This window comes from Chiroxiphia lanceolata, chromosome 1, assembly GCF_009829145.1.
Source record: "Chiroxiphia lanceolata isolate bChiLan1 chromosome 1, bChiLan1.pri, whole genome shotgun sequence".
Lineage (NCBI taxonomy): Eukaryota > Metazoa > Chordata > Aves > Passeriformes > Pipridae > Chiroxiphia > Chiroxiphia lanceolata.
The window spans coordinates 110,970,165-110,997,948 of record NC_045637.1 but is presented as its reverse complement, the minus strand read 5'-3'; the positions used below and the strand labels follow the sequence as shown (position 1 = coordinate 110,997,948).

The window sequence follows — 27,784 nt, the reverse complement described above, 5'->3', positions numbered from 1 at the left end:
TCTCCCCACCCTCTTTTTGTCCCTTCAGCATCCATGCCTCTGTCGCTGGCCTGTAGACTGGGAGATCACTCTTGCATTTCCTTGGCACGGGTGTGCGAGGCATTTCTGCCCAGCCAAGGTGGTGGGGGCGGGTGTTCTGTCATCCCCTCTGGGGAGCTGGGACAAGTTCCGGGGCCTGGAGCCTGTGTGGTGCTGCAGGCAATCGTCTGCAGGCAATCGGGAGATAAAGGCCAGAACCAGCCTTCTGTCTGGGCACCTTTCCTGTGGGAGCAATCTTTGGAGATGTATTCAGTATTGGAGGTTGTATCTTAATTTCGGTGCTGGGCTCCTGAAAGAGGATGACAGTGCTTTTACATGGGAAGGAAAGCACCTAGCCCCAGTGTGAATGATGGGCTGCCCAGGAGAGGTAAAGGCCAGAAAGACCTTTCTGTCTTGCAAACTTTTGTGTGGGAGCAATCCTTGGACTTATACAATATTGGAGGTTATATCCAAAAAGTCTGCTGTGAGCTCCTGAAAGGGCATGACTGCTTTAACACGGGACGGAGAGCACCCAGCCCCAATGCATCAGGGGCAGACGACGGTCTGCACAGGGGAAGTCTCCTGGGAGGTGGTGAGAGGCAAGGGCAGGAGGAGTCAGGGCGCGGAGGGCGGTGCCGTGGGTGCCGGTGGGGCGGGAGGAAGGATGCCCGTTTCCCGGCGGAGCCGTCAGCTGACGCCGCCGTTTCCTGGCCGTGCCCGCCATGCTGCGGCTGCTGCTCCCGCTGGCCGCCCTGGCCGCGCTCCTCCGGGCGGCGGTGAGTCCCTCCTCGCCTCTCCCTCCTCCAAGCGCACCTGGGGCCGTGGGGGGCGGCTCCGAGGGGCGCGGGGGGCCGGCCTGGCTGAGGGCTGGCAGGGGCCTCCTCCCGCCGCTGGAGGAAGGCGCTCCGCCCTTGGTCCGTTTTTAATTAAACCATGAGCGATGTGGGGCTCATGGGCGGCGAGCAGGGCGCGGGTGCCGGGATTGTGCTGCGCCGAGGGGGAGGTCCCGCGGCAGGGACAAGGAAGGGTCCGTGCCCTTCTCCCGAGCAGGCCGTGTGGAGCTGGGGAAGGGTGGCGGTGGCGCCCTCCGGGTGGGGATGGCCGGGGTCGTGTCCGGCCCGGAATGGTGGTGCCAGCTGTCCTCTGGCCAGCGCCGCGGCTCCCTGCGCTCCCGGGAGTCGTGGAGTGCAGGGCCTCGCCGAGCAGCCAAGGGCGGTGCGGGAACCGGTGCCGATCCCATGGGAAAACTCGCTCGTCCTGTGGTGTGTGAGAGGAGGGAAAGGAGTTTTTCCTGTTCTGCATCGACTCTGTAGTAGGCACTTTGTCCCCTACCACTGCCTAAGGACAAATCCTTGGTCTTGACAGTGTTGTGGCTCATGCCTTGAGTTTGAGGCAGTGTGTCGCTGTTACCTTGGTAGATGGTGCAGTTGAATTGTACACAGGTGGTTAAAGTTGTATGAAAAGCAGCACAGCCTCAAGTGAGACCTCTATGGAATGGGTGACAGTAAATGTGGGGGAAGTTATGGCTGAGCCTTCCAAAATTCTGAAGGTTGGTGGGTAAGAGGAATGGGGAACCAATACTCACCAAATTTGGTAGAATTAGCACTCCTGACGGATTTAAAACAGATTAAATACTGTAAAAATATATAGTGAGTTTCAAGAATTTGCTGCCATGTGAGGTTGTAGAAGCAGACAGTGTTTACTGGATTCAAAAAATTGGATTTGCCAAATTTAAATATATCAGGTTCATAAACAATATCCAGAAATGACTAGGCAAGGATTTGCTTTCGAACATCCCTAGTGTAGCAGCTTTATCAGCTGGAGGAGTATGAGGGAGCAGACCACAGACAGTGGCCAGGGTCATGTAATTTCTTTAAACAGCGTTTCTGCTGTTGTCCAGACAGAATATTGCCTGGTGTCTAGAGGACCTATGGACTTGGATCAGTAGATTAGCAGAGCATTTTTTATGCTCTTATCCTTCCTAGCTTTGTTTGTGTAAAATAGCAGGGTTTTAATATGAGAGCTTGAGGAACTGAGGGTGGCAGACACGGTTTTTCTTATCAGCCCACATTTCCCTGACACAAGCAATGAGGGAAGGGATCCTTTCAAAACTTGATCTAGTCTTCAAAATAGAGCAGGGTCCTGTTATCACGGAGCTGCTGATGTTCTTTTAAATTAGCTTGGGAAGGTATATGCTACAAATAAGCAACCTGGCAAACTGCAGTTTTGAGACTTCTGGGCTCAGGCTCACTGCTGAGCCCTCCAAGGCTGCTTTTGTGTCCTAGTTCTGAGATATTTTTGGCTGTAATGATTGCTTTTTCTCTAGTTAAGTGTGGACTGAGAGACAGGAAGTGTGTTGAAAATAAGCATATGCCACTGCATGACTGTTATGTCAGACATGATCTCTATTGTATATTATAAAAGACCATCCAAACTTTTTTCATCTACAATTAAAATGAAACAGTAGGTTTATTTTAAATAGAAATATGCATTAGTAGAAACACTGTGACTCTGAGCAAAATACAGAGCAAACCAGGGAATTCCGGTGCAATTCAAACATGATTGATCCTTGTTTGTTTTCAATCTGTGAGCAGATATGTGGTAGACTCTGCTCCCTTCTAAAGGAGCAGAGTGTGTGATGTTTTGATCCCTTTTCAACTAATCCCTGTTAGAATAGGATATGCTGAAGTAGGCATTGAAACTTGGAAACTGTACATGTAGTGGAAGTGATCTGGCAGCAAGTAGCAAAACACAATGTGAGTTTCACTGATCCTACTGATTTTCAGGGCTTTGGAGAAGTCTGATTCGCAACTGCAGGCAAGGATATCTGCTGATACATCATCTGCAGTTTCTGGGACCACAGTTGCATCTGGTAGCTGTTCCAGTGGGGATTTCACTGCTGCTGTAGCATGTGTTAGTAGAACCTCTTGCATTCGGTAAGAATGAGGTAGGGCGATGCCTGCTTTTCGGATGGAGCCAACTGCTTGGGAAGAAGAACAGAAAACACATATTAAATTAATATCAGAAACAACTCAGTCCCAGAACATGTATGAAATTTCCAAATACTATAATGATTGTTTCCAGGACTCATTGCATCCCTGTTGCGATCTATTGCCATCTGCTATAAGGAAGTCTTAATGAGAAAAGAACATATTAAAAAAAAAAAAGGGTGGGGGAGGAATCATAGAGGGCTGCAGGCAGGGAGCTTGGAAGGGGACTGCCAGAATCCAGTCTTTTCTGTTGTCTGATTTAGTCCACATCAGGACATCTCCTCTGTGTCTTTATAACAGTGATTCTGCATGACCCAGCATTTTGGGTAGTACGTAGAGTAACAATCCTTTATTGCAGTCTGGGAAAAAGGGAATGTGTGTAATATTTTAAAACGGCTGATACTGGTTCCTGGTTGCAGGCTTTGTTGACCCAAGGCACCCCTTCATAACCACATTATTGCCTACTGGAGACTTCTGCAGAACAGAAGGGAACAGTCAGGAAGCAAAGATGATCTCCTTCAAGCAACTGCCCCTTGAAGCAAAGGCTGCAGTGGCTGCAGGAATGGTTTTCTTCTCTATGATGCTGTCGCGGAGTTTTCTGGCAGAAAAACTCGATCTCAGGATGCGGCACTGGGTTATAAGGCTGCAGATGGCACTATTTGCCAATACACTCATGCTGATGGGATCTCTTCATGTTTGGAAAAGCACAGTCACCATGTTCACCAGGTCTTCAGCTGCCAGCTCCCTCTGTTTCATGCTGTGGAAAATAGCTGTGTTCATGTTTCTAGCTTTGGCTCATTCAAGCTTCTTTACGTTGCTATTTCTTGTTGCAGAAGAGCCCTATTTCTTTTCTTTAGCTGCCTACACTTGCCTTGGGGCCTATATCATTCTCATCTTCTTCCTCTTCACTCTAGGCTCTGTAGAGCAGGCTTACAAGTTCTTGGTGGGGAGAGGCACTAAGGCAGGCACTGGCAACAAGAACAGAACAGCAATGAAACCAGTTTTGGCAGTCATGCTGACTCTTGTGCTGACTGTTGTCGGGCTGTTAAATGCTTCCCAGCCTCCTGCTGTGAATTCAGTGGAGATTCCAGTTCACAAGCTGCCCTCAACCATGACTAACCTGAAAGTGGTGTTGCTTTCAGATATCCATCTGGGGCCTACTGTTGGGAAGACCAAGCTTGCCATGATAGTGAGAATGGTTAAGGCTTTAAAACCAGATATCACGGTGATTGTTGGGGACCTGACTGACGCTGAGGCAGAGATCATACGACCTGCTGTTGAGCCTCTTGGAGAACTTGATTCCCCTTTGGGGACGTACTTTGTCACAGGAAACCATGAGTACTACACATCAGATGTTAGCAACTGGTTTGAGCTGTTAAAATCATTTAACATTCAGCCTCTGCATAATGAGAATGTGAAGATTGTTTCGCCAAAGAGCACTGATGACTGGTTCTGCCTGGCTGGCGTGGATGATATTGAAGCAGATGTATTACGCTACTCGGGACATGGCATGGATTTGAAAAAGGCTCTCAGAGGTTGTAGCAGTGAGCATGCAATAGTGCTTTTAGCTCATCAGCCAGTTGCTGCAAAGTGGGCCCTTCAGGAGAGACCAGACATAAATTTAATTCTCTCTGGCCATACTCACGGAGGGCAGATTTTCCCTCTAAATGCTGGAGCTTATCTTCTGAATCCATTCTTTGTTGGCTTGTACAAAGTTGGGCAGAACACCTTTGTCTATGTCAGCCCAGGGACCATGTACTTTGGAATACCCATGAGGCTGGGCAGCAGAGCTGAAATAACGGAGATAATCCTACGTTCTGCTTGAGTTTTCCTTTTGACAGACTTCTACCATTCTTTTTTTGGTCAGTATATTGGCTCTTCTGCTGTGAAAGCAAATCCTTTTTCAGGGAAGCCAGAGAAGATGTATTGGGCTGAACTTCAGCAGGTTCTATTAAGTTTGAGCAGAAAACACTAAACTGTATCTTGGGCCTATGAAAGAAATTTGGGGCATGTTAAAATACTGAAGTTAGTTCTTTGAGTTCACTATCACTGAGATTCTGCATTGAAAGCTAATGCTGATGTCATGCAGATAATGTGTGTCCTGTGCATGTTTGGTAATATCTGTTTCCTGCACCTACTTCATGTTCCAATGTTTGCTATCTATCAGGCAGCTGCCTTATCCAGTCTCAGGCAGGCAAAGTTCTAATCTCATGCAGTGAAATCACTCGTGTATGTTTTGCAGAAGGGACTGCAGAGTTCCCACTGAGTATGCAAAATATAGAAGTCTTATACTAGAAATGTTAGGGGAAGGGAATAGTTGAGGATTTTTTTTTAATTGAGGCTAGATATCCGTATCCTTCTAGCTGTCTGCAACATGCACGAGGGCTTCCAGTCTGTGCTTACTAGTACAGTAAGTTGCCAGCCATCAGTTCCTGAAATCCGATTTTTTCCAGTTAAAAAGTTGGTGAGACTGACATCAAAGGATGAAAGTAGCAGTCATTCTCAGGCATTTCCCCAGAATAGCTGAGCATCTAGTAATTACTTACTGAAAATAGCTCTAATAAAAGCAAATGAGAAATAAATTTCAAAATTAATTTCTGTTGCTGTCTGAGCACGCAGTACCTCCTGACGTAGAGCACAAAATCCGAAGCTGAAATACTAAATGTCTTTTCATTCTATGTTTTTTTTCTTTCTACCTAGTTTCTGCTCTGTCATTTTTCTCTTGCAAGAGTAAGGAGATGCTGTTTGAAAACAATGCAAATAGGTTAATGCTTGAACTTTGTTTGAATGCTTTAATATCTCAAGTAAATTGTGTCCTTTTTCAGGTAGACTAAACTCTGCAGTGGATGACTTTCCTTAAGAGCACTTGCGTATCATTGTCCTGGGTGTCTCTAGCTGCAGGGCTTCCCTTGCTCTGCCTTTCTGCCCAGCAGCACGTGGGTTCCTCTCAGGCAGAGACCCATGTAGCATGGGGCAGAAGAGAGTTTTTATGTGGGAGACTGAGGATGGCAAGACCAGAACTGAGGTGTTCAGTCTTTTCCTGCCTTTCTGTGTGAACCTGAAGCACACGACCATACACACTTCTGTTTTGTTCTTCAGCTTCCATTCTTGTTTTGAAGGAGGTGTATTTGAAAAGTGCTATAAGGTTTGTAAAGTTGAGTTTTTCTCTAAGTTAATAAATTTTGAAGTTTCGCTTCATCCGCTTCCTTCAGCCCTCCCCCAGGCAGAGTTTCTAACTGCTAGGCTGGCTTCGTATCCTGTTCCTATGTACAAACATCTTGCCTTTTTACTCAGGAATATTGAGAAATACTGTAAATGTGTCATGAAGGTCAGTGGAATTGTTGGAGAAGTCAGTGCTCTTTTAATCTGAAAACTGAACACCTGACCAGTCAGGGTCTCTACTTGCCAGACTGGATAATTTCTGTTTCCTGACACCTATAATTTTGTGAACTTTTTTTTTATGCTCATGAGATGATACCTGCTTAAGTATCCTGAAGTTTGCATGTATGTTTAACGCTGCCCACTGTCTGTGTGGGCAGTGAGTGCCACCACTTTGCAGTCGGTGGCATAATGTCAAATGATCTTAGGCAGTGAGAATTTTGACAGCCTCTAACCTCTGTTTACTTACCGACATGCCTTCAGTTAAAAGCTTTTCACTTATTGCACTGAGTGCTTTACCATGTAAAGAAGACTAATTGTAAGGCAAGTTTCCTTAAGAGGAGGCATTTGTCGGACTGATTCTAGGTGGTGTCAGTTTCTCAGTGAGTTGCTAGTATTACTTTTTCTTTTTTTTTTTCCTTGCCCTTTTTATTCTTCTCTTCGTTCTGTCCAAAAGTGTGCAAAAACCTAGCTGAAGAGGTCCTTCCATCCCAGGATTTCTTAATTACTTTTTATGTGCCTCTCTTGGAAGATTGTTATATGTCCTTTCAGAAGCCAATATGCATCCTTTTAGGAGTGGTCATATTGTCATTTCATAACTTTATTGAGTTCTCCCACTGTAATTTAGTTCTTGTTCAATTTGTTTTCTATAAGTCTCTCCCTCTGAAAGCTTGTTTGCTTGATGATTACTTATTACTTAACATGTTTTCTTTCTGTGCCAAAACATTTCAAAGCCTTTTCTTATTTTGCTTCTTAAATATGAATGGAAAGCATTTTAGATCAACTTTCTTCTTGATAAAAGGAATTAGCTGTTTCTAAAATCTAACAGAGTAATATCTAACTGTCCTTCAAGGTTCTTCCTGTACATTTTCCGATTTGACTTGAACATCCACAATGCAGACCCATGTTCAGTATTCCAGATGAAGAAAAATTGCTGTGCTGCTTATTTTGTAATTTTTTTGATTATTTTTTTTTAAATTTTGTCTGTGTGTGTGTGTATGTGTGAAATGTATTTGATCTGGAGAACTTAACTAAATGAATATGTATTTCTTTCTATAAAAGGCCAGTTCACTGAGGGGTGGGAGGGCAGTTAATTACTGTCAGAATTAATAGCAGAATAGATTAGTATCATCACTTTGTGAAAGTTATATTTATTATATAATTACTATAGAATGGATTAAAAATATGTAAAATGTGATATATAACAAATGCTTTAAATGTTGGGATTTAATAAAATTTTATTCTTATATCAAGAAATATGCCTCTAATGACTTCTTATTTTGTACCAGTATATATTGAGCAGTTCATGCTGAATAGTTTTAACACACTCATTGTATTTACTAACAAAAAGCTACCGACAATAAACCTGACTAGTTTTGGAAAATCATGCACCCACACTGCTAAGCAAGCCATGGTGAAAAGTGGGAAAGGTAAGGCCACTATTAAATTTTCCTGAAGCATATTAGAAGAAAAAGGTGCAGGCTGAAGAGATGAGAATGTGATGCAGAGCAAAGGACTGCTGCAAGGAAAGAGAAGGGTTATTAAGAGAATTTTTTGGAAGGAGCAGAAGTGGTTTGTGGTTCTCAATTTTGGTACTTAAGCTTTAGGGTAGAGGAAGGGCTGTTTTATGTTTGAATGGTCTAGATAGGAGAGGCCAGAAACCTTGACAGGTGGAGAGGTTTGTTGAGGATTTGTATCCACATCTGCTTGCTTTCCAAATAAGAAAAAACCCTGTTTTGTAAATTTGGAGAATGAGAAATTCTAACCACTGTTAAATAAATTTGTGTGTTGAAGATAAGTATTTTTTTTAATATCAGGAGACATACACATTATAAAATGACAAAATAGTATTAAGATTGCAAAATAAATTCTTCCTTTGTTTAAGAAAGGACAAATTCTTTAGTTCTTCCCTTTTTCATGTGAGTATGCTCTGAGCAAGTAAGATGCAACATTGCCTCTAAGGGTCTGAATTTTCAGCTGGCACTGATGTGATTTCCTGTGAATGAGCTGGCATCCCAAACAGTGCTGTTAGGATGTGTCTGTTGAATCTGCTCACCAGATGAGCGGACCCCCTACCCCATCTAGGGACATAGAGTGGGAATGAATTCCCTGCATATTCACAACCATGAGTACATAGTTGTGAATATATGTCAGTATGAGCAATATTGACAGAGCTAGACATAAATTCATGACGAGAGCTCTCTTGTTTTCATTGCAAGCCCTGGGTCATGAATTGACAATAAAATACTGTTGAGTAATTGATCATGAGTGGAAGTCTGTTTGCAATGGGTGATGAATGAGGTAAATCGGAAGTACTCTGGAATCTTCCTCCCTCTCTTCACCCCTGTAATAACACTGTGTCAGGAAGCATATGTGTTGGGAAGGTGACTTGCAGCTTTAGAAGCATGACTTCTGAATGGTAACTGGTTCAATGATGACACTTTCATAATTAATACCTTCTTTTAATTGTTTTATTGCTTTAAGGCAGCCTTGGTTCTCTGCCAGAGGTGTCTGTCCCTGGGGGCGTGTAAACAGTTGTTTCAACATTCATCATCTCAACAGTTATCTGCCACAAATGGAACAAGTGTCTTTTCCATAGGCCTCTTGATGTGGTCTAAAGTCTAAATGAGAGGACTAAAATTCTCTTGCGGAGGGAAACCACAGCAATTTTGACTCTCCTTATTTCCAGGGATAGTGGCCTTTTAATGTATAATGTGCTTTTATCCCTAATGATGCCTTTATTTTTTCCTCTTATAGCATTGCAGAACTGCATTGCTGCACCTGGGTTCTGAGTTCCATTTAGTCATGATCATTTGGAACACTCAGCTCTGCATTAATGCTGTGATTTGTCACAGGGCCCTACAGTAAAAAACATTTGAAGAATGTGAAACATATGCTTGGTGTTTGTAGGGGAGAATGGTTTTGTTCAGGGGTACACACAGTACAGTTTCATCCTAGTGCAGCATGCCCAGGAATCAAGATGCAGGTTTTAACTGAAAGATCTGCAGAAAGCCACATATATTTGAATTGAACAGAAAGTAAGCAGCTGGTACATATCTTAGCATCCTTTGCAGTGATAGTTTACTTGAGGCCTAACAGTCTGGAGTTACTACAGAATCATAATTTCCTATGGAGGATGTCAACCTTTGAGTTACAATTGTTCCGCAGCAGTTGGTTTGTATTTCTGAGCTCTGTAAGGTCCTGATTTTGTAGAAGCCTGGCATACCCATACCTTTTTTGAGTCAAGATTTATTTCAACTTTCACGGAACTCTCTGTTAAGTAATCTTAAGAATGGGTCCATGTTTATGGAATGAGAGCATGAAAAGCTTCTACTGTGCCACACTTGGCAGTCCCTTGCATTTCTGGTGTCCCTGCCAGCTTATTCTTGTATCTTCCCATTTCTGTTGTTATATGTTGACCACACTTTCACTTGTTCACTATTGGCAGAATGTTTTGAATTGCTATGTGCATTTAGGACATTTTCCACAACTTTTTTTAGGTTTTCTGCAAAAAATTGCCTCTGTTGCAGCCGCAACACACTGTAGTCTTCCTCATTGAAATTTGTACTCTTGAAATGTTTGTAGAGAGTTATCTCACTCAGTTGCTCCATTTAATGACAGTCTGGGGATAGGCATGTTTGCTGAGTAATTTCATCCTCCGTTTTTCAGGAGGGTGTGTTTTTATTTTGAACTATATCTGCTAGTTTGTACTCTTGTTCTTTTGTCCTGTGACACACTGCACTGGTTCCTGTTTGCTTTTGTGTTGTGCTAAGGCTGAAGTGGGCTATAGGTAGCTAGTCATTCACCATCTGTTATTTTAAGACCATTGTATCTTCTGTTATGGGCAACCCACAGGTGTTGTATAGACTGTTCTCTGTGTCTTTCAAGGCAGAAAAAAATTACATCGCGTGTTTGTTTGTTTTGTATACAGAATGTACCCCAGAGGAGTTTTGGGATCGATTATGATTCCAACTGCTTTGTCAAAGATGGGGAGCCTTTCCGGTACATCTCTGGCAGCATTCACTACTCACGGGTGCCCCGGTATTACTGGAAAGACCGCTTGTTGAAGATGAAGATGGCAGGGCTTGATGCCATTCAAACGTGAGTAGCTGATGACTTTCCAAGAGATTTGTAGTCCTGGGAGCTGTATGAGAAGTAGTTAAGTGGAATGCTGCCATTTTTAGTTGGTTTATTATTTTTTAAGTAATAGGTGAGAAAGCTCTGGAGAAGTGAAGGGTGGTACAGGATGACCCCTGTGAGTGTAAACTGGGGCAATTGGGCAGGTTATAACTAACAGGCAACACCTATTTCACAACCCAGGGTGCAAATGTGACCTGAAATAAATTGTTGGACTGTGAACTTTGGCAGCTATGAAACAGTTGTGTGTGCTCTACCTTTGCCAAGGACGTTGTATTCTGTGGTCAAAAGGCAGATTGGGTGAGAGGACACAATAGCCTATTTAAAGCTCTTTCACCAGGAGCATTTAAATTTAGAAAAATGGTTGGGAACTAGGTGTTCTTGTTTAAAAACAAAAAAAGTTTAAAAGCTTTCATTTTTGTGTGAATACCAAACCCTTAGTCCCTCTTTCTTGTCTTTCCTACTTATTGCAACAGGTGAGGCACCAATTAAAAAAAAAATAGGAAGCTTAGTCTTATTTTTGCCAAAGCTTTCTTGACAAGGGGAGCGGTGGAAAAGTGTAAGGGACAGTCTTTTCAAGCAAGGGTTGTAATTCCCAAACAGGTTTGTTTTTCTTTCTTAAATCATTGCAAGGCTTAGAGCTTCTCTTTGAAGCTGCCTGCTTTTGTGCTATGGACTGCCAGACAGTGTTGGTTCTGGCAGTGCAGAGCCTGTAGGCCAGGGCACTTTACTCCGTGGGAGTGTTGCACCACCTCTCCTTCCCTACCCTTGAAATTGGTATTTTTGTTAGACCTGCAAGTTGCCTTGTACAATTGGGGATGTGATTAGTCAGGGTTAGTATGTGAAGAAAATACAGCAGGGAAAGAAAAGAAGTTGTGTTTTTCCAAATTTAGGTTTCTCTATTATTTTTGTGTGTGATCTTCTCTGTCTTGAGATGATGCAGTGACTGGTGAGTGGGTTTTGGGGTGTTTTTTGTTGTTTTCCATTAAAGCAAGCAAGCTCTGTCTTTACTCACATTATGTAAGAGAATGGGATTAAGTAACACACTTGCTCAGGACAGAGTTTCTGGAATTGCCCATGTAATTATTTTTTGCTGCAATAACAGTAATCTAAAATGGACCTGAAAATTAATACCTTTTATTGTTTGGCTTGAAGGTCAACCTGGGTCCAGATAGTGGCTCTGTGACTCCTGCAATCCATAGTGTCTCATACTTCCCTTATGTCTCGGATTAATTTTCCTCCTCCTCCCAACACCCATTTTCAGCTTTTAAAAACAGTCCCTTCCTTTTTTTTTGTTTGAAATTGCCTGTTCATGTTTCTGCTGTGTCACAGGCCTTTTGAGATAGAAATATTTTCTTTCCCGTTCACCCTATCGCTGTTGTTTAATGGCAAAATTGCTGCAGGGCTGATTTGTTTTCTTCCCTGTTGCTTTCCCCCTCCTCCTTTATAATCTCCTACTAAACCCATGGGTTTTTTCTTATTTCTTTTCCTTTTTTTTTCCTTGTTGAAATCTCTGCTTTACTGTTTTGCATTAGCATCCTTCTACTGTGCAGGAAGGAGCGGAGATTGTCATGTTCTGCTGGTGCCAACTGTTGGTCTTGGGAGGGCTGAGTTGTGTCTGCTTTGGCACAGAAGGTGCTGTGCAGCTGGCAAGTGGTTATGGGACCTGTGGGCTTAGGTGTTGCTGGATGACAAATGACAGATAACAGTTTTATTACAACCTCCATTTCTTTTTGTAAGAGCAGATTGAGATTCTTGAACTTTCTCCCCCATTATTGCTTTTACCTTTGGATTTTTTTTCTGCTGTGGTGAAAGATAAAAGTCCTAAATGTGTACCTTAGAAGCAGAAACGACCCCAGTGCCTTGCGTTTTCTACAGGAATGAAATCCATGCATTTTTCCATTTGATACCAATCTCTCTCTCTTTCTCTCTTGATGCTAAAAAACCACCTCACCCACCAAAAACCCCTTTTGTTTTTCTTAGAAGTTTGCCAATAATCAAGCCTTACTGCTCTTTATTATTTGAGATAAAGCAATAAATGTTCATTATCCCAAACAAATCTGCTGTGATTTTGTGGTTTTGTTAAAAAATGAAAATCAATGTACATGATTATTTAGTTGTGTTTTTGTTTTCTCTTCTTCTACATACTCTTTCCTGGATAAGTAATGCTTTTAGCAAGGTATTGTGAAGTCATTCTGGAATGGGCAGCAGCACTACTAGACTTTCTGATAGAATGTGGTAGCTGGACTCCCAGTCTTGAGGCCACCTCTGAAGATTGTGATTTTGCAGCTTGGGTTTTTCCCATGAGATAGGAAACAGTCTTGCTGTAATTTAAAATATGGGAGCCTTCCTTGTTCTTATCAAGATGTTCCCAGTAAGGCTTACCACTTCAAGGGACACAGAATCCTTTTGTTATAGGATTGTTCTTGTAAATACCTTGTGGTCGAAGCCAGCCAGACCTGTTCTCCTTCCTATTCTCTGCAGCTTCTTTTCCAAAAGACTCACTATGCCTTGATGCATCTGTGATAAACAAAGTCTCGAGTTTCTATACGTTTCAAATAATAGTTTATTATATGGTAAAAGCAAGCAGCTGGCTGGGTGACAGAAATGGGACCAGTTTCCCAAATCTGCACACCCCTACTACAGGGTACATTTAGTATTTATCTTAGCTACTTCATGCATATTAATTATATCACATACATACACATTCTACAGGTTTTTTGCTAAGTATTTAATATGTGGGTTTTCTTACAGCTAAAGCTAAAAGGGTTATCTCTACAACCAGTCATAATTCATGTATTCTTGGACGAACAGGCGCCTAAAGATTTAGTTCTAGTATATTTTATTCTTAGGATAGTAAGGAGGTTTTAGGCCTCTTGACCTTGTAAGGGTCTGTTTTATTTCTTTATGGGGGTGTAATTAAGTTTTACAATCCGTTTGTTTTATTTTGATGTAATCACCCATTTGTTTCACGAATCACAATTATTTATATATCACACATCTTTCAGCTCCTGACTGAGTCAGCAGCTCATCCTGGACTCTGGAATAGGTGAAGGCAGTACATAATATATAACTGCCTGTACCTGGTAGCATCTTAAGCAATAACAGAACATGTGAAAACGGGTGACAGAAAGCTTGATCTTACATTAAAGCTTAAAATATCAAGGCCTACACCTTCTAAATAGAAGGTTGAAATTTAATGTTGTGGTTGGTGTGACATCCCAGAAAATGATGGAGAAGGACACTGAGGAGCTCTGCTCCCCACCTCAGCAGGCAGCACACGAAAGTGTCTGGTCACACGAGGGTAACTCCGTGTTTTCAGTTCCTGAACAGTGTCTGTCAACTCTACACGTGTGCTGTCAAAGACATCTGGAAAGGACTGAAAGTTAGGGGTTTGTTTGGTTGGGTTTTTTGGTTTTTTTCTGCATGGAGGAGGTAAGCAATTAACCACTAGATGGAGGTAAATATATACAGGATTTACAGATCAGTTGAAGCTTCCTGGAAGAATCCACAGTTACCTTTATGGGCTCATAGAAGGTTAAAGTATGTTGAGCGTTTTCTTTGTTGGCTTTGAGTGGAAAACTGTAAACCTGTAGAAACTCCTTCTAAGAAAGAGCTGCTGTTTGTCTCTTAAAATTACTTAAACACAATTTACTGTTTTTAAATACTCATATATGTGTAATTTAACTAGCTATAATATGTATATGTATAATATGCTGCTCATTTCTGAAAGTAGTACAAGTTACTTAATTTTACACTATTAAAAAAGACCACCCTGATATTACAGAGAGAATTATTTTGTACATTAAGGTAGTTAAAGTATGGGGGTTTGCCTGTTGAGAGCTCTGTAATAGGAGAGGAAAACTGTGACTTCTGAAAAGGAGAAGACTATAGGATAAAGCTTAGAAATTGTGTGTAAATGGAAAGTAAATGCTATTACTCAAATACAGAAGAAATGCCACCTTTCAGGTTTGAAAAAGGGATGTGACTTTCCTATATAAATTCATTATTCTGTAAGTAAAGCAATACAGCATTAACCACTGACTATAAATTTGTACAATGGTATATAAGAGTTATACTCATTAATGATAACAATTTCAAAGTAAGATGATTTGAGGCCATTGCTAGCTGTAGAAAATATTGGGGGATTAAAGTGTCTTAATAACAATTTTTAGACCAGTGTTTACAATACGTTTATATCATGATTCATTCTGTAAAAGAACACTTCACCTAAACTTTTTTCTGAATTTTCTTCCCTCCTTCTCCACTAGAATCTGCTTTTTTTTCCAGCCTTGTGGTGAAGCATGGGACATAAATGAAAACTGTTTCTGGAAGAATTTTTCTGTCTTCTTTCATCTTGGAAGAGCTGGAGAAACCCTTCAGTCCTCACCTCAGATACTATTAAGCGTATTTAAACCTTGAGACTTGTTTCTAGAACAAGTTCATAAAACTCTCCAGATGACAAAGTGTAGTTAAATTGCAGCTAGAATGCTTTTCTCATATTAACCTCTAATTTACTTGCCAGTGATAAATAGCTGGTTTGGTAGACTAAAAAGAAAATATTATAAGTGTTTGCTGTCTCTCTGTAGTCGTATTTTAGGCAGTGAGAAACCGTTATGAAGTTAATACCTAGTCATCTTTATTTAGCTCAAAAAGGTGCGGCGCTCTTATAGAAGCATTTTTCAGTGAAAGAATTCCTACATCTACCTCCCTGATGTACAGGAACAGACAAAACTTTGCCTCTTACTGCAGTGTCATGTTGGTGATTCATAGTCAGATGGTACTTCTCAGTGGAACTTGCAGACCCTTTTCCTATTAATACCACTTCCATATGTCTTCTTTCTCATTTTGTGTTTTTTTACTTTTTCTATGCAAGAGAGAATTGAAAAGAGATAACTCTTAATCCCTTGTTGATTTCAGACTATGTTGCTCATTAGTTAAGAGCACTTAGAATCCTCATCATGTTCACTCATCAATTTGCAAGTGCTCCCCATTTGCAATCATGCAGATGTCAATAAAAGCTTTGGATATAGTTAGACCTACCAAAGAGACTTGGGATACTCCTCCAAATAACCCATTGCACTCCCAGCATATTGTGGGTTGTTGTTTTGTTGTTAATTTTTATTCTATGTTCTTATCCCAGTTATGCTCTTCTTTTTTAAAGGGATGTGGTACAGCAAAGTACCAAAAGCTTTGTTAAGTCAAGAGACGTGAATTTTTTTCCTTTAATCCTTTAGGCAAATTTTCCAAAGAACAAATAGATTTAGGTTTATTTGTCCTTGACAAATCCTTAGTCACATATATATCTAACTTTAAAGAATTCTGCATTCCTAAACAATAGTTTTGAAAACAACAGAGCTATTATAGCTTATAGCAAGCTATAATTATACTGCAGTGGTAGCCTGGATGATGGTGTGTGCAACACGGAAAGTAAGTACAGTACGATACTCTGGTATTGTCGTTTTTGGGTAGATTGGGCATTGGTTTGTCTTAAATAGTTTCCTGCTTTATCCACTTTGACGTTAAATGTCAGCAATCAACTTGCTCCTCTGCTTGAAAATTAGACAAAGTGCACAAAACTACATTAACATCACATGTATTTTCACGTGATTCACGAATTCATTAAACGCGCATTTGGTTTGTTTTACAAGTGAGTTATTTGTGTGCTTCAGAAACAATTAGAGCATGTTGACAAAGAAATAAAATATACCACATAGAGGGGAAAATCTGCATTATGATACCTGAGTGCACTGCTTTGACTCCATCCTGGCATATGACTTTTAAGCTTTGTCATCTCAAACAGAAGCTTAATACTGTACTCTTTCAAATTTTGGCATTTGAAAGGGTATGATATTAACTGAGGTTGAAAGATTATAATTTTTTGTATTTGATTTTCATGTGGTTGTTTGTGTGTGTATGGCCATTTCAGTAGTGTACTTATTTGAGGGTTCCTATTTTTCCTATTGAAAGCACTGTTTTATGCACTTTCTTTCCCTCTTGGGTAGTTTTTACAAAATTAACTGTGGAACATATAAACAAATACAGACAGTAAGACAGTGAGAGGATCTTTGCTTGACTGAACACAGTTTTGATTTTAGAAATTTTTCTCAGATTTATTCTTTCTAGAACAGTGGCAACAATTCTCCTAAAAGGAGAATGTGCAAAACAAACCCATGTGCAAAACAGTAAATACATGGAGAAGGAGTTTTCCCATTCCCTTGAATCCTTGCTCAGGCTGTACTCATCCCTGATTTTAATGTCTGTCTGTGCTGTGATAGCTACTTAGTACCATGCCAAGCCAAAACACTCATAGCTGTCAAGAGGTTGTCCAGCAGGGACCTTAAGCTACAACACCATGCATGGTAGTTGGTAGATTACATGTTTCTTTGTTGTCTTGCAACCAAGTGTTTTGTTTTTTATTTGTGTGAGATGTTCAGTGCTGAGGTTGCGGTTTCTTAAGTCCTGGAAGTAGGAGAGAGGTGTTCTTTCAAATGGTGATCTGCTTGTTTGGCAGCTTTATTACTTAGTTGAAATGAAGTTTTACTTTGTCCAGGCTCTTAGGCACCTCAACATACTCCAGCTTGACCGTTCTTCCCACTGTTGTTTTCCAGAACTTGCTTTGCTCCTGGTCAATGAAATCTTTCAGGACTAAGATGCAGTACTGTTTGAGACTTAGATGTTTTTTAGGTTCTTTGTAGTGGCAGCAGCATGGACCTGTCAGCCTAGTTGGTGTTTCCTGTGCAATCTGGGTGTTTCGTTCACGAAGGGTCATTCGCTGTTTTGGTTCCTGACCTCCTCCTTTGTGAGTGGTTTACAGTATTCATCTCCTCATCAACCTCCCACCACAATATAGCTGGCACCTGACTTGCTAACTTCAAAACTATTAACTACTTAAATTTTGCAACAGACATCATAGTTTCAAAACAGCACTACCAAAACCTGTTCTTGCATTGATATGGACTCCTGGAGACATACTGCAAAGTACTAAACCTAATTTCGGTATTAATTTCAATGCCTTCTGCCATATGAAGTAACTCACACAAGGAAGGTTGTCTTGTCTTTTACTGACCTTAAGGACCAGTTCAGCATTACAGATCTCTGGGGTGTGTAGTGCAAATAGTTGTTACTCTGAATTCTGGTTAGCCTCAGTTTCTAATGGAAGGTGACTTTCTCTCTTAATAGGTATGTCCCATGGAACTACCATGAAACCCAGATGGGCGTATATGATTTTTTTGGTGACAAAGATCTGGAGTATTTCCTGCAGCTTGCTAATGAAATTGGATTGCTTGTTATCCTGAGAGCTGGACCTTACATCTGTGCAGAATGGGACATGGTATACAGCCTTTTGTGACAGTTAGCTCATTTCTAGGGTAAATCAAATGCAAGTATTTCTGTCTTAAAGTATACAAACATACTTGATGTATCCCTTGGACGAGAGTCTTGCTTTATTATAATTAAATCTATGCATCCTAAGTGACTTCTTACAATACAAACTTCCTCAGTATTTGGTTTTTTGTTAGGAATTACTACTTTCTTGTAGAAAATCCGTCTTCGTGTCTCACTGTACATTTTGATAAAAGACTAAATTCTTCTTAGATTTCCTGAAAATGTTTACTGAAGTGTTTCCCTTTCTTTTCACAGGGAGGTCTTCCTGCATGGCTGTTGGAGAAGAAATCTATTGTTCTCAGGTCTTCTGATCCAGGTAGAGACATGAAAAAGGTTATCAAAAATAACTTTGGCAGCAAGGCGACTTGCTGTTTGAGACCATTAGTAGATAATTCATATTTCAGCTTAAGTTTTTTTGTGAGTAAAATTTTTCAGTACTTTTACTCAGACGTGTGCATTCAAGAAGTATATAGAATGAACAAAGTAGGGTAGAAAGTATCCGAGGTATCGACAAGTGGGTGCCAAGAGGGAAATCATTGTCACCATTGAGGAAAAGACAGTAGCTTCAGCTTTGAGATCCTTGTTTTTGTCATGGCCAACTGGCCACTCATTGTGGAGATTCTTTCTGGCTGGTCACTGTCCACATAATTCCAGAACTAGTTACAGCATTCTCAGGTGCTGCCTGGTCATGGACCAGTTACAGAGGGATGAAATGAGACAAGAGATTAATGTGTTTATTGGAGCGCGTATTGGGCAACAAATATATAGATGTCATATCCAACTTCAGTTTTGCTCATTGTGGGTTAAATTATTTATTTTAAATATAGTACACCTAGCAATGTTTGAATTCTTTTCCTGTTGAAACACGTTAGGACAACTTGTGTGAGACATGATGAAGTCCCTTTGGTGATTTTCCAAGTTCATCAGTATTTAAGTGTTCTATTTTTTAGTAAACGGTACTGGATGCTGACATTTATGAACAAGTATAAGAACACATCTATTCAAGTATAGGAGCAGTCTGTTCATTAAATGCCGTTCATACTTTGTATTATTAGAACTATGGTAAAAACTATCCATATGTAAAGAAAAATAAATAAAACCAAAATAACCCCCCAGAAATTTAGGTGAAATGTTTATGCTTTGTGTATCACAGATTACCTGGCAGCAGTAGAGAAATGGATGAGTGTCCTTTTGCCAAAGATGAGGCCTTACCTCTATCAAAACGGAGGTCCAATCATCATGGTGCAGGTAACTTTCTGGAAATCAGATGACTCCTAGCAGCATGAATGCTTATACCACTCTTTCAGACACTCCATAGGTCTTGGGTGGTGGTGTCACAGATGTTCCTTAGCAGTTTCAGGTAGCTGAAAGTTTCTGATGAAATACCTTATCCTAAAGAACTGAATGCACTGTTTCCAGAATTCAGAGAGCGCTCATCTGCTCTGTTGTTGTTTCCCACAACCATAGAAAGCAATAGAGGGAACCTGTGTAGCTTTTTAGATCTGATATTCATGCCAATTCTCATGTAAAGCCAAAATACATTACAAATGCCTGAAACAATTTGACAGGGAAAACCTGCAGATGGAAGAAAAAGCAGTATGGAGTAAGCCTAAACCTCATGACAAAAACTACCTGAAAATTTAGGCTTTTTAGTTCTTAGCACCTAACTGAAGTTGTAAATGTTTCCAGATACAATCTTGTACGTTTGTGGTGAGTAGCTTCTCTCTTGAACTCCTTCTAGATGTGCAGGGGTGATTGTTCTATATTCTTAGAATTTGACCGTAATGAAAGCGTTATTTCAATTTTTTTCAAACTCTGTGGTTGACACAGGATGGGATAAGAACCCCTGCTTGTAATATGCCCAAGATCATTTAGTTGAACAATATGTTTTGTCTGTTGAGCAGAAGCACTGGGAAAAATTATTCTTATTTCTTCTGCAGAAATAAGATGCTTATAACAGGATTTTCAGAAATAACCTTCAGGTCCTCGTGGTGTTGGAGATCTGGAGCTTGAAAGTCCATGTCCTTGTGAAAGGGGCAAGATGTGTACCTTTCAGCAGTAGCAGTGTTGTCCTTCTGCCCCAAGTCATTCTGAGTCTATTGCAGGGCTTTGCAGTTCATGAACCCTTTATAGATGTGCAGTTTTGTTGCAGTTTTGTTCATATCACAACCTGTTCTATGGCTTTATTGTTCTACTTGGGAAGGTGGTTGTAGATCTCAAATTTTAATAGAGGTTGTGTTGTGATCACTGTAGCTAAGTAGCAAGGGTAGATACTTCTGGTGGGGATTGATTTTGTAGGAAAATGGCTTAGCTCTGCTCAGTGATTGCTCCACTTTAAGATACAAGTGAGGGGAATCAGTGCCTAGAAGTCTTGTCTTCTCTTACTCCTCAGATCGGAGTTAAAATGACATTTTCAACATTGCTGTCAAAGGAAGAAGAGGCTTGGGTTTGGGCTTTCTGGTTTTGGTATTGGATGCAGACTGAAGCTGGCTAAGGCTTTACTGACTTGCTTTTACTTTACAGGTAGAGAATGAGTATGGAAGCTACTTCGCTTGCGACTATAACTATCTGCGTTTCCTTCTGAAGCTCTTTCGCCTGCATCTTGGTGACGAGGTGGTGCTTTTCACAACTGATGGTGCAAGCCAGTTTCACTTGAAATGTGGAGCTCTTCAGGGTCTCTATGCAACAGTGGACTTTGCCCCAGGTTGGAGACTGCTGTTTGATACCAAAAATTCTGTTTTGTGTGTGGTTGTGGCAGGACAAACTGACTTGACTGCTTGACAAACCTGACCGCTTTGTTTAAATGGGGTAATAGGCATTTATGTGTATTTGATGTACTGTTAAACGTACAAGAATCACCCATGAGCACCCAGTTAAAGAGTCTTGCATCTTGAAATCATGAATTAACAATTTGCACTGCTCATAGTAAGTATCTCCTAAAAATAAGCAGTAATAGTTGTTGTTGATTCCATGTATTTTTTTAATATTTCTTTTTGGTCTTTGAGTTTTTTAATGTCCTCGTCTGTCCTAGAATCCAGCTGTCAAAGTACATTTCTTTTTAAGCCAATGATTATTAGAAAAAAAGTACTGCTGAAGATCATAATTAAAAATGTGCACACTGCCACAATTTGGTATGATATCAGTCTGAAGAATGGCTTAGCAGCAGTAGTGAGATCAGAAAGTACCCCTTTAATAGGAAAGTTAAGGATTTAAATGTTTATATACTGCATGGACTTGGCAAAATTAGGCTTAAGGCAAAAAGAGGCTTAAGGAACAAGAAACAAACTCCAAGGTAGATATTTTCTTTTTTTTTTTTAATGTGTGGCCTGTTCTGTTCGTTATTCTCTCTACAGCCAAACGTGTGCTTAGCAGGATCTGTTTTCTTACAAATAGAATGAAATTGTGAACTCCTTCATGTGTTTCATTTATGAGATGGCGAGCTACTCATGGAAGTGGTTGTTTCCATTCACTATGGCTTGAGCCACTAGGAGTGATCAGAAGTGAAAAGCCTCTTTAGAGACTGCATGGCTTCTGTTCTTCCCCATAGTCTTGGTAATGTAACCCCAGACTTAGACTTTCCAATGACCAAGTAGCAATTCTGACACATCTCAGACTTTTTCGTGCCAGAATGTCATTGCTGAGAAAAGCTGGGTTTTCAAAAGATGTATCTCAAAAGCAAAGGCCTATACATATGCATGCACACATGTATATATATACTTTAAATAAGTTCTGCAAATGAAACACTGGAATCAAAAGTATTGATTTGTGCATTTGCTGGAGTAACTTCTCATGATTTTTGCTAGGTTGAAAGGTAGATAAGACCTATCTCAGTAAAATGAAGGACCCAGAAAGGCACAGATGTAGCAACTCAATTTTATTTCTTTCTGTTTATAGGTGGCAATGTCACAGCAGCATTCTTAGCTCAAAGGAGCAGTGAACCTAAGGGCCCTTTGGTATGTCTTTTCACTTAAATTTCTTGTATACTTTCTAATCTTGAAGTTGTTAATAAGAGTTAATAAGAGTTGACAGCAGTGCATTGAACAGTTTTAGAGACATGTTGGCAAAGACGTAATTTCCAAGTCAGTCAGAAAAAGTGAATAGAGGAGCTTCTGTGGGTGTTTGTCAAACCCACATTAACTGCTGTTCAGCGAATACTATTTTGGTCTCAAAATGTATTAATTTTGTTTCAGTAGTTTTCCTTGCTAAGGCAAATGTTTACAAAGCAGCGGAAACGCTAAGTATGATTAGATGAGTTAGTGAGATATGTGTGTAGGTGGAAGCTAAAAGCAAAATTAAAACGGCAGGTTAGAAGTTGTTTCCTGTTTTCAGCTAGCCTAGAGGTTTTAGGCAAGCCATAATGGGATGAAAGATCACTTTTGACAAAGGGAAAAGGCCCACTGAGGGTACAAGATTATCTCTGTGCTTTGAAATTGTTTGTAATATTGATTTTTCATTACATCTGGTCTATGTATGCTATTCTGCACAGAATACTTTGGATTCATCGTTTATTTGAATGCCAAGTGTCTGAAACATTCATGTTGACCAGTTCCCAGGAAATCCATGTTCATTGGTACTTAAGCATTTGTTTTCAAAGTGTCCCTATAAAATTATTGAAACGATCCTTTAATTTCTTTGACTCAGTAGTCTGAAAGTTTGACCAGTCTGCTGAAAAGGACTGATGTAGTATATATTTTGCTGTATTTGTAGTAGTTTAAAAATGGCTCAGATGAGTCAAGGTGGCTTTTTTTCCTTCCCTCTCACACTTAGTAACCTTAAATCACATTGCATTCTGTTCTTGTTCCCTCTTCATGTTTTCCCTTCCTCTTTTGCCCTTCCTCCTTTCAGGTTAATTCTGAGTTTTATACTGGATGGTTGGATCACTGGGGGCACCGTCATTCTGTTGTGCCCGCACAAACTATAGCTAAAACACTTAATGAAATCCTGGCACGTGGTGCTAACGTTAACCTGTAAGTGTGTGTTCGGTAGAGGTTAATTTTGGGGGGATTTTTTTTCCCAGTTCAGCAAAACCTGATTTAAGTGGATGGCTTTTTTTTTTTTTCCTTTTTAGGTACATGTTTATAGGTGGCACTAATTTTGCCTATTGGAACGGTAAGAAATTATTTAAAAGATACTAATGATGTAGGAGAACCGTTTATGAATTAGGTAGTAATGTATTCTGTGAAAGAATAAGCTGTGCCTACTTTCACGTGAGAAAAGATTACTGCACTAGCTATTTTCTGTCTATTGTCCGCATATTGTACTAAACCCACATAGTATTTGTCTTTGCCAAGGCTACTTCTGCCTCAGTGCTGTGAAACAGTGTTTCTCTTCAGAGTATTTCTGAAGACTGTGTAACAGAGTAGTGCGAGCTCACAAGGACATTGTCCTCCGTCAGGAACAGTTTCTCTGTGTCAAATCCCACATATCAAGGCCTGCATTGAATCTGAAAATGTAGCTGAGTCTGACTGTGATGGGAAAGAATTCTCAAAGTTGATGCCTTTGGAAAAAAACCAGCTCTTCCACTGCTTCTATGGCTTCTTCTTTTTTCCTCTTGCCTTAGGTGCTAATATGCCCTATATGTCACAGCCCACTAGTTATGACTACGATGCTCCACTGAGCGAAGCAGGAGATCTGACAGAAAAATATTTTGCCTTGAGAGAAGTCATTGGTATGGTGAGTGTCCCCAGGACATTTTTAGAATGGTTCTTTGAAACAGTACTGCAAACTCTCTTGTTCTTGCGTTGGTATAAGTCACTTCTGAATTTACTGTTTTCTGCAAGTGGTGGAAATGAAGTAGAACAAGACAATGAGTCCAACCTAACTGCTTGTTGTTAGAAAAGGGCAAAGATCTTGCCCTCTCAGAGATCCCAGAGATCCCAGAGATCAACCTCTCTGGCTGTCCCTTCTGTCCTGATGGATCCCTCCTTCCTTTTAGAGGAGAGGATACAGATGTAGCTCTGACACCAAAATCATTGAACTGTCCTTTCTTAATGCATTTGCTTTCTTTCAGCTGAAGGTCAGTAAGCTGAATCTGCTCCCTCAGTCGGCTGAGAGCCAGTGCTGCCACAAAGGAAGCAGAGGGAGCGAGGAAGGATTTGGCTGGGAGTAGAGATTGGGGAGGAGTGCACAGAGCTTTTTCCTTGCAGCATCAATCAGCCATTCAGTCAGTTTAGGCTCAGGACTCAGTATCAGCCTGATGTGTGCTACAGCTTAGTATTTTGGCTGCCTGTATCCCAAGCTTCATGCTGTGGTTTTGGGCCTCTGTGAGAAGAAGCATGTTTATCCAGCTTGGTTTTGTGATTTCACAAACTGTAGCTAGTGGGTGGGACCAGCTTTGCATTGCTGTAAAAATGCAGTGTCTCTACAAACTGGAGACTGAACTGAAACGTGGAACCTGTGTCCAGATTTTGAATAGCTTTGCATTGGAGGCTGTTTAGATGAGACTTAAAAACAGATTCCACATGAATTCCAAGACTGAGGCTTGTACTCATCCTGTTGCATGCCAGCAACATTCCTATTCACTAGAAGACATTTTTACACTGGGAGTAGATCTCCCAAAATAGTACTACCCTTTCTCTAGGGTTGAGCATGCCTGTATCTCTGTAAATGTGGAGGGCCTGCTGTGGATCATTTCCTTCAGTTTCTCAATTTTCCCCGTGCTTGATGGGTTAAATTGATGGGATAATTTTGATGGCCTTTCCAAGGGGAACCTCCTGTCTTGATACAGCCCTTTTCACCAGAGACATCTCCAAACTTCCTGATTTGCAGTTGTTTTCTTCAAGACAAGGTCCCTGTCTGAGATGTAAGTAGTATGCTAGTGCAGTGAGAGAGCCTGATAAGATCTGAAATGTTCAGTATAACCTCAGGTGTATTGGGTCATTTTTTGGTTTGGTTTGTTAGTTTCTTACTTTCCATATCCATAGGTTCTCATGAAGTTTTTCTGTCTCTGCTGTGGGTTCTAAACCTGTTACAGTCTATCTACTTAGTTGCAGTTTCAGGTGAATCTGATGAAAAAAATTAAAGTTGCCTGTAACTAATGACAGAGTTCAACATGTTAGCTGTGCTACAAGGCTAACATTATAATCTTCCTTTACAGTTTCCTTTGGTTAAAAATGTAATGAAGAAGAGTTTCAGTTTACAGCTTCTTTCAATTGCTTACAGCATTCTCTAAGTTTTACTATTTGAACTGAAATTTCCTGCTTTTGACTCTTGGGTGAATACAGTTTTTGTTTTCTTTAAGTCTGGATATCTTGATTATTTCCAAATACAGAGAAGAAGGAATGAACTTGTTACTGGAAATATAAATTAGGCTTTCGTCCATCCATAATTGACACTTGACAAGACAGCATTGAGAATTACACTGCTGTGATCTGTTAAAAAAAAAAAAAGGCCAGTTGAAAAGACTCCTTGTCTTGGTGCCAAGGCAAGCTTTTGAGCCTGAGTTTTATGCTGGTTATACCATGTGTAAACCTATAAAATCATGCCTTGTCCTAAAACTTCCAAGCTGAAATCAAAGTAAAATCTCTTTAGAAAAAAGTCTCTTTCAGCCTCTCATCAAATTAATTTTTAAAACAAAATCTACCAAACTAAGCACTTGGAATGTGCAGATGTGCAGCCTTCACAAGGGCAGTCATTTGTGATATGTATTAAAACGTAGGCTTAGACTGCTTGCTTACATGGGTATCTTGTCTGCAGAAGGTTTTTCTCTCTAATGTGCAGACAGGACAGTGTTTAGTAAATGAAAGAACAGGTGGGAAGAGTGGGCATTATATAAGACAGGTAATGGCAGGAAAGGGAGAAGAGGATGATTGCAAGGAGAAAAGAAGGTTGTGGGCTCACAAAAGAGAAGGCTAGGTTATGGGGCAGAAAGCCTGGTCTGGTCTGCCTTTCCTCAAAGTAGTGGATGCCCTTCATCCCTTCTCTCTGCTGATGTCAGGTGGTTATTCCTAGAAATATAAGGCAAGAAGTAAACAGAAGTAGATCCATGGTCAGTGTTTCCTTGTCATGTTTCCTTGTGATTAATTGGACAGTTGTCTAGACCAGGACTAGAGGAAGGTAAAGATGGGACCTCAGAGGTTTGTGGAACTGTGGTCTCAAAGCTGTGCTTCTCAAAGACCCCAGCCTAGGAAGTAATGGATTAGCAGGAAAGGCACAAGAGGCTAAAAATTCCCATATGGAAGTGCTGCTAAGGAAGAGTCAGGTGGAAATACTATTTTACAGACTTTTTGAAATGTTCACTCAAGCCCCTATGGACTGGGGAGATGACTGCAGAAGAGTTGTAGAAGTAACTCAGGCTGAAGCCACAGGAGGGCTCCAAGGGCACTGTGATTCTTTGGCAGCTCAGTTTATTTGTTATGCCTTTTACTGTTACCGTGAGTTGAATAGTTATTAAAAAATTTTTACCATATGTGATCAAATCAGATTTTTTTCTTTAAAAAAGCCTCCTCCATCTTAAGACTAGATGCATCTGTAACCTTTAATGAGATCATTTACTTTTAGCCAAAGTTCTGTTTACAAAAGTTTACAAAGTTTGTAAGTTGTAAAGTATAAAGTGAGAATTCAGTTAAAGTGTGTTTGTATTGAAGTTTTGAGTGTGTTTTTTTTCCTTCTCTTTCCAGTATAAGCAGTTACCAGAAGGTCTTATCCCTCCAACAACACCCAAATTTGCATACGGGAAGGTTCGCTTGCAGAAGGTAAATTAACATCTGTAATATATATCTTTTGTAATGCTCTGTGTTTGCTTTTTACAAAAAACTGTTTATAAGGGTGTTATGGCAAACTTTAAATATACTACAAAATAAAGAGGAAAACCTTGAAAGCAAACTTTCAGGAAGGAGGGAACAGAACTTGGAAGTTAGGAATTATGCCCATGTTTGAAAATGAGAAAATGCATCTTATCTGGACATAAAAAGGTGATTTTTACAATATTCAGTATGTACCTGAGGATTTACTTAACTGAAATTAATATAGTATTAACACAATAGAATCACAGTTATCGAAGATAACTCATGTACGATTAATGTAGCTGGGGGAATGTTACCATAAGAGCTATGAACAAAGATTGTTTCTATAGCTGGTGATGCCTCTGAAGTAGAGGCAGCAGGTAGGATATATGTATCTTTTAAGTACTTCTATACGTTTAAATTGAAATATGGAATATTTTTGATAAATTTTGGAGTCTTATGAAGTTTCTTACAAGATTTGTGCAAATCTGTAGCTGACGAGAGAAATTAAATTGGTTTCTTGCTGAGGGAGAAGCACACAGAACGTAGCATGCTGAACCCAACCTTGCTGTATCCTGTACAACGACAGTGGTGTAGCTGGTCAGCTTGCAGGTATCTGGAGTTTGTCCATAGCACCATTGTTTTAGGACCAAGGACAATTTTTTGTGAGATATGGTTGAGAAGTAGATTCCTGCAGTGAGTGAAGAGGGTGGTTTAAAGGGAAGAAGAGAGAGCAGGTATGAACTTGGCTATATTCCTTCTGCTGGACACAGATGAATTTTGAGGTGGAGGATTACTGCAGTTGGTGTGCTGGATATGGTAACTCCTAGTGCTGGGATTTTATACTTTGTAATTTAATTTGGCAGCCATTTTTGCAGTTAGGAATATATCTGATCTGTTATGTACTGCAACTGAAGCGTTGCAAAACTTGGTAGTGATAAGACTTTGCAGGCATTTTCAAGTCATTCTGCTCAAGTGATGGGCAGAAATACTTAAATGCAAAAAGTGGTTCACCAGTGATGTTGAAACAGATCTATATTATGTTCAGCAATGACTGGCAGTTGTGACTAATTATATGCTCTTATCAGTACATCCACCACTGTGGCTGCTGTTTAGGGTTGCCAGCACTTAGGAGCCCAGCTATCAGATTTT

The 27,784-nt window shown here is 40.4% G+C and overlaps 2 protein-coding genes across 5 annotated transcripts in view; both read left to right on the top strand.

The window, feature by feature from the left end:
* Positions 1-650: 650 nt before the first annotated feature.
* The window catches only part of GLB1 (galactosidase beta 1), a 42,500-nt gene continuing 15,366 nt past the window's right edge, over positions 651-27,784 (top strand). The window contains exons 1-11 of the mRNA XM_032689500.1: positions 651-794; positions 10,318-10,487; positions 17,706-17,856; positions 18,165-18,225; positions 19,063-19,157; positions 20,433-20,613; positions 21,804-21,862; positions 22,755-22,876; positions 22,978-23,018; positions 23,470-23,582; positions 26,528-26,602. Coding sequence (XP_032545391.1) covers positions 741-794; positions 10,318-10,487; positions 17,706-17,856; positions 18,165-18,225; positions 19,063-19,157; positions 20,433-20,613; positions 21,804-21,862; positions 22,755-22,876; positions 22,978-23,018; positions 23,470-23,582; positions 26,528-26,602 — 1,122 coding nt within the window. The 5' untranslated portion in view covers positions 651-740. The remainder of the gene's footprint in view (positions 795-10,317; positions 10,488-17,705; positions 17,857-18,164; positions 18,226-19,062; positions 19,158-20,432; positions 20,614-21,803; positions 21,863-22,754; positions 22,877-22,977; positions 23,019-23,469; positions 23,583-26,527; positions 26,603-27,784) is intronic.
* On the top strand, positions 695-7,643 carry TMPPE (transmembrane protein with metallophosphoesterase domain). Of its 4 annotated transcripts, none has more exons than XM_032689510.1 (3): positions 695-794; positions 2,805-2,931; positions 3,428-7,643. In XM_032689510.1, exons 2-3 carry the CDS (start codon positions 2,928-2,930, stop codon positions 4,831-4,833), a joined length of 1,410 nt encoding a protein of 469 aa, XP_032545401.1. In that variant the 5' UTR covers positions 695-794; positions 2,805-2,927; the 3' UTR covers positions 4,834-7,643. The 4 variants fall into 4 exon arrangements, with proteins under 4 accessions (XP_032545401.1, XP_032545413.1, XP_032545419.1 ...); XM_032689522.1 differs by having other exon boundaries at positions 2,805-2,954; XM_032689514.1 differs by lacking the exon at positions 695-794 and adding an exon at positions 1,030-1,045.